This window comes from Apodemus sylvaticus, chromosome 3 (genome assembly GCF_947179515.1).
Source record: "Apodemus sylvaticus chromosome 3, mApoSyl1.1, whole genome shotgun sequence".
NCBI classification, from domain to species: Eukaryota; Metazoa; Chordata; class Mammalia; order Rodentia; family Muridae; genus Apodemus; species Apodemus sylvaticus.
Genome location: NC_067474.1, coordinates 123,403,269 through 123,409,519, shown reverse-complemented (window position 1 = coordinate 123,409,519; position 6,251 = coordinate 123,403,269). Strand labels below are relative to the sequence as shown.

General features: G+C 56.1%; 1 protein-coding gene across 1 annotated transcript in view; it reads right to left on the bottom strand.

The window, feature by feature from the left end:
• Positions 1–2,265: 2,265 nt before the first annotated feature.
• Slc1a7 (solute carrier family 1 member 7) overlaps positions 2,266–6,251 on the bottom strand; it is a 42,576-nt gene continuing 38,590 nt past the window's right edge. The window contains exons 7-11 of the mRNA XM_052176945.1: positions 5,944–6,177; positions 4,464–4,658; positions 3,880–4,014; positions 3,412–3,514; positions 2,266–2,592 (exon numbers count right to left, since the gene is read on the bottom strand). Coding sequence (XP_052032905.1) covers positions 2,374–2,592; positions 3,412–3,514; positions 3,880–4,014; positions 4,464–4,658; positions 5,944–6,177 — 886 coding nt within the window. The 3' untranslated portion in view covers positions 2,266–2,373. The remainder of the gene's footprint in view (positions 2,593–3,411; positions 3,515–3,879; positions 4,015–4,463; positions 4,659–5,943; positions 6,178–6,251) is intronic.

Genomic DNA, 6,251 nt, shown 5'->3' with positions numbered 1-6,251 from the left:
CCTGCCCTTGCAAAGCTGCTGTGTCCGTGTGTGCTTCCTCCAAGGAGATGATGGGCTGGCATCTGCTCAGGGTGGGCAAGATCCAGCAGGCAGCACCCCTGACCAGAGGAATGAGGGCCAGCACCAGGACTGAGGGGCCCCACAGGAGTAGCGCCGACAGGAGGGACGGGGCGTGGTAGCGAGGCAGGAAGGCCCGGTGCACACATACACTCTTTGGGTGGAAATGTGCCTTTAGTGCTGGACTGCTGCACAGGCCTGCACATCCCCCATCCTCACCAAGCTGAGCCTCCAAATGGACCACCCATGGGCCCTGGGCTGTTTAGAACCCACCTGGAAAGTCACCTTTGCATGGAGGCGCTGTTACTAACGTTACTGAGGTGATTGGTGCTGTCTAAGCAGAGAGGAGGCAGAAGGCAGGTCTGAGGGCTCCTACAGAGCTCATTTGGGGACAAGGTCTTTTTAGGTATTCCCAGGAACGAGGTGAGGGGCACGGCCATTATGCCACCCCGTTGACGGAGAGCTGGGGTTGGGTTGAAAGCCGTAGGGAGGCTGCACCCAGCTGTTATTTGGATCTAAATGACCAGGGATCTCCCTGACCTAGAGGGGTGTGAGTTTCTGTCAAGTTCACCAAAATATAGAATCGTGCCTGTGGCTAGCAGGGAAAGGCAACCGGATTCCTCAGAGATCTTAAGGAGAGACTCAGGGGAGGGCCAAATAAAAGCCCATGCATGCGAAGAGGAAGTAACTGGCGGGACATTTGATCTTTCCTAGGTGGTCAGCAATCAACTGATGAAGGATAGCTATGTGGGCCCATGAGAGAATCATAGAGAGTGGGGAGGGGTGTCCCAGAGCTGAGGCTCTTCCTGGAGTCTTTACTCTCACAGGGGGAAGGTAGATGGAGTTTAAAGGTGAGGGTGTGTGCTCCTGGGGAAGCCTGTCTCTTCCCTGGGTCTCACAGGTCTGGTATACAGTCCCCCCAGACCACAGAGTTAGACCCCCTACCCAGACCCCCACCTCACCCCCACCTCCACCCCACAGAACAGATTGTCTGATCTCCGCCCCTAAGGCTTTTTTGGGCCAGGTCCTTCTCTAAGGCAACAGTTAACCAAGGGCAGCAGCTTCGGCCGAGATTTCTTCCTTTTCTGAGGCTTGAGTTCAGGGCCAGGGCCCAGACCAAGCTGATCCAGGTAAGGAAGTCTATCCACACCGCCCTGGAAAAGGCCCAGCTACAGTCAGACCGATTGAGGTGGCCTGGGGTGGGCTTGTCTCCTGCCCGGCACAGCTCAGATGGACCTGCCCTCCCGTGGCCACCAGGACGCTGACCTATGCTGTCAACTTGCATTAGCTCAGCAAAGAAATTCTGCACAGTCTGGTCTCAACTGGAAAGTGTGGCTCTGGCCTTATTACCTCAGTAGGCAGGGGAGCAGGAACAGGAGGATTGCTACTAGTAGAGTCTACATAATGGGCAGCTAGCCCTGCCTTCCCATACCCTGTCTCAAAGCACAAAGCAAAACACATAGTCTGTCACATCCAAAAGTCTTGAAAAAACAAAGACTTTTATTTATCACGTTATTGCAAACATGGAAGGGACTAGGGACTCTTATTCCATTTTGCCACGCAAAGAGTTCTGACCCCAAGGTACCGCTAGTCACTTGGCAGGAGCATCCCAAGCTGGGTCTTTCTCTTTATGGTCCGCCTCGCTCGCCCATCTCATGGAAGGCTGACTGGACTGTACCCACTGGGTCTCCCGCCCTAGTAGACATCAGCCTCCATACTAGATGAGAGGTCTGGGGCAGGCTGTCATGTGCGAAGGCAGCAGGTCTGAGTCCTGGGATGGGCCAGCCCTTACTGAGTTAAAACCACATGCTGTGAGGTCGAGTGGGGTTGACCTGGCCTGGACATAGCTGGGGCAGGAACAGGGACACTGGTGTTGTATCTTCATGACACGGAAGCTGTTGTGGCCGTGGAGACCCCGGAGAAGGCACAGCCTCTTTCATTGTTCCTTGCAGGCTGTCTTGTTTATTAGAAGGGAGTAGCAGAGACTTAAATTAGCATCCTGGCCATGACGTTGCTTCCAGGGAGTGGTTTTAGTTCTCAAAACCCCCAAACTATTTCCTCACAAAGTATAGTCAAAGACCCCTACCTTTGTGGGCTCATGTAGTAGAAACTGTCACAGCTAGGTCCCGGGCCACAAAAGCCACGACTGCCCACTGGCCTCTGCACACAGTTGTCTCTTGTTTGAGACACTCCTTCTCATAAGTAACTGACTAGCCTGGCAGGGTGGGTGTGTCAGCTGCTTGGGTGTGTTCTGAGTTCAACTCCTACCCTTAGCCCAAGCCCCAGGGTCTGGCCTGGCTCTGCGGCCCTGCAGGGTCACACGTTGGTCTCCAGTTCATTAATCTCAATAGCACAGTGGTCTAGGCTGGCAGTGGCTGGCTCCTCATCCTGCTCTACCTGGACCGGGATGTGGTGGGGGCACGTGGGCCCCAGGGTTAGCTCTGAGGCCTCAGCTACACTCTTCACACAGCCGTTCTGCTGGGCGGCCACCATCTCCTGCAGTGTCACTGGCATGGTCTCACAGGGTAGCAGCTTCTGGAGAGGAAATGGGGCCTCATTAGCACTAGGAGGGACTGAGGTAGGTAGTGCTGAGCAGACGTGTGGGCCTGGGAGCCGCTTGAAAGGCATGTTCCTATAAACACAGCTGGGTAGCCTTGGCAGGTTACAGGGCTCTCTAGGCGCCAGTTTGCAAGCTGCCGTGCCTCCTACCGCCTATTTTGGTAGATGAAGGTCTTGCCTTACAAAGTCCAGTCAGGAAAACAGTCGCTTCCCTGTCTCAACCCCAGCTTCCTTGCAGTGAGGAAGATGCAGACTTCTGCGCATACAGGCAATCCTGAATAGCAGACAGCTCCCCGCTGCCTCACAAACGTCCTGGCTGAGGGACTGGCTTTCTCAGAGGGAAGATGTTTTCTCACTGTTTCACTGGCTAGATCTGGGTGCTCTGCAGGTGGGTCCTCCCTGAACGGGTGTCAAAGAAGCTAGTCATCTGCCGGGACAAGGAGCCCAGAGCTATGGCGGATGCGACCGAAGGCTTCGCGGTGGGTGGGATGAGCATCTGGAACTCTGCGGCCCCACCCATGGCTCCATCTTCTAGCTCAGTGGTTCTCAGCCTTCCTAATGCTGCAACCTTCTAAATACAGGCCCCCATGTGGTGGTGACCCCCAATCAGAACATTTTCAGTGCTACTTCATAACTGTAATTTTGCTCCTGTTAGAAACAATGATGAAAATAGGTAGCATAGCAGGACATCTGATACGTGACCCCTATGAAAGGGCCCTTAGACCTCAAAGGGGTCACACTCACAGGTTGAGAACCACTGTCTTAAGAGGCTTTCTGGACAGACACCGCTCTCACCTCAGTGCCCATGTCCTGAGCAAAATCCTTCCGGCAGATGTGGGCCATGATCCCCGCTGCCAGTGCGTCACCCAGCACGTTAATCATGGTTCGGAAGCGGTCCCTGGCAAGCCAAGGTTGACAGTGAGCTGCAGCAATCTCAGTGGGCAACTGGAAAGGGTAAGGCTGGTGCGCAGAGGCACAGGCAGGGCCCGCAGGCAGGGGTGCACCTAAGCCACCCACAGTGGTCCCAAAGCAACTAAGGAAGCCCCTTCATGACACAGGCCCTGCGTTTAGAGGGGCCAGACTTGGGGGGGTCACTCTCTAGAACCTCAAGAAGGCTCCATCTTCACTTTTGAATTCTGGAACACCAGTCACACAACTGGTGTGAATTATTGGGGTACTCTAGCATATCACACATAGCAATTCCCCACCCTGCTGCCCTCACCAAAGGGTGGGGCCGGGCGGGGACCCAGACGAAGCACTCACAGCGCCCAGTCTACAGCGATGATGAGGTTGATGTCGTCGGTCGGCAGTCCCACAGAGGTGAGCACAATGACCATGGTGACGAGTCCTGCTTGTGGGATGCCAGCCGCCCCAATGCTGGCTGCAGTGGCCGTGATGCTGCAGAGGGAGAAGGATATGGCAGGGAGACCTGCCACAGCCCTGGCTCCAAGGAGCCCAGGATGCTAGAGCCTACGGGCCAGCCAAGGGTGTGGGGGCTCTGTCCTGATATCCCATGGGGGGTTCTCAGAGAAGCAGGTCCCCCATTCCCATCCATGAGAGGTCTGGAAATTGTGCCTCTGTGGAACAGAGATATTTGGAGATTCTGGCAGTCTACCAGTTCGGCTCCGCCCTAGCCTCACCCTGGGCCCGGCCTTGTATGCAGGGACTGGCCTACAGGGATCTTGGGCTCTGTCCCTTTGCGCAGCCTGTGCTCAATGCCAGCCTCACGGTCCTCAGGCCTGGCCTTTGACTCTGCTCAGCCTGATCAGGCTTACCCTGCCTGTGGCTGGCATACACCCATGTCCTTCCTGACCCGGGGCCCTCCAGCGTGTGGCTTTAGGACACACCTGATAGTGATGATCTGGCCAAAGTCTAGCTCATAGTTGTTGACCTGGGCAATAAAGATGGCCGCCACGGCCTCGTAGAGCGCGGTGCCGTCCATGTTGATGGTGGCGCCCACGGGCAGCACAAAGCGAGCGATGCGTCGGTCGATGTGGTTGTTCTCCAGCAGGCACTTGAAGGTGATGGGCAGTGTGGCTGAGCTATGGGCAGAGGGGCAGGTGTCTGCCCACCAGGATGGTCTGGGCCTCGGAAGTGAGCCACTACAGGAGAGCCAGCTCACTGATGCCCTGACAGAAATGTGTGGCATACACGTGGGTCAGCTTGGGCTGGTAGGAACGACCCTGGGAAGAGTCCCCAGGAAGGCAATGGGGGGGGGTACTTCAGCGGCACAGTGCTATGCTCTGTGCCCAAAGTATCTGCAGTGGTGATTCCCAGAGACTATGCCAGAGTGCCTGGTCCTTGAGTCCAGCCTTTCACGGGGCCTCAGCAAGCCTGGACACCTTGGTTTCTGTTGCACATAACTCCCACACAGTACTCAGAGAAGAGAAGTACTTGTGTTAAGTCTCTGGGAAGGGGCTTCCGCTGCAGGGGTAGGGAACCTCTGACAGGGATAAAGCACAACACAGTCCCAGAGACTGAGGCCCAGACAAGAAAGGTTAGGGCTGTCAGGAACACCAGACCTTTGGCCCAGAAAGGTGGGCTCCAATCCCCACAATTCCTTCCACAGGGAGCTTGGACACTTGCTCTCAGGAGAATCCTTCCTCATAGGGCATGATGATCATGGGTGACAACTCCATTCCGTTCCTCCCTCCTTCCCTCCCTCCCTCCCTCCCTCCCTCCCTCCCTCCCTCCCTCCCTCTCTCCCTCTTCTATCGCAGGTCCTCAGCTGTACTGGGTCGTCCCCAAGGCTGGGCATGGGTTCCAATGGTTCTACTTGCTTTCTCACCCCAGAGCATTCTCTCAGCCTCTGAAGCAATCCTGTGCCAGTACAAATGACCAGGTATGGGGCACTGAGGTCCAGGAAAGCTAAGGGACGGCCCGCCATCACACAGGTGTGCTTAACAGAACCAGGACCGAAGCCTTGGCTGTCTAGAAGTGCTGCCAAGGTTGAAACAGGTTATCCAGCCTTGACACTCCATCTGGAGTAGACACACAGAACCCCTCCCGTGTCACGGGATCTGCCCTGACAGGAACATGTGAGGTTGCGAAAGCGATACACCCTCTCTGCCCTGGAGTAAGGACAGGCCTCCATGAAGACTGAGGAAGCTTTGGGAGCGTGGGCAAAGGGAAGCCTTAAGAATGACCAAGGCAGGCAGAGCCTTGGGCAATAAGCTCCCGTATGGTCATATCGCCACCTCTGGGCTCTGTGTGAGGAGCCACGTCTGCACTTTCAGTGGTTCTGTGGCTGTAGGTGAATGACGGCTAGACAGATGGACAGTTCTGTTCCGCCTAGCCCAACCCTCTCAGCTCTCCGTCTCGGGCTACCTGGAGGAGGTGGCGAGTGCAATGAGAAGGGCCTGCAGGACGCCTCGGATGAAGACGATTGGGTTCTTCCTGGTGATCAGGAAGTACAGAAAAGGCAGGATGAGGAGGCCGTGGACCACCAGCCCGCAGACCACGGTCACAGCGTAGAAGCCCAGCTTTTTCCCTACTGCCTTGGGGTCATCCATCTCTAGGATCTTGCCAGCGATCAGGAAGACAATGCCAAAGGGGAAGTACCTGGGGCGGCAGAGAGGCCTCGGGTTCAGTTCAGGGTCCCCACCCCCACCCCCCGCACCTTTTCACTGCGTGAT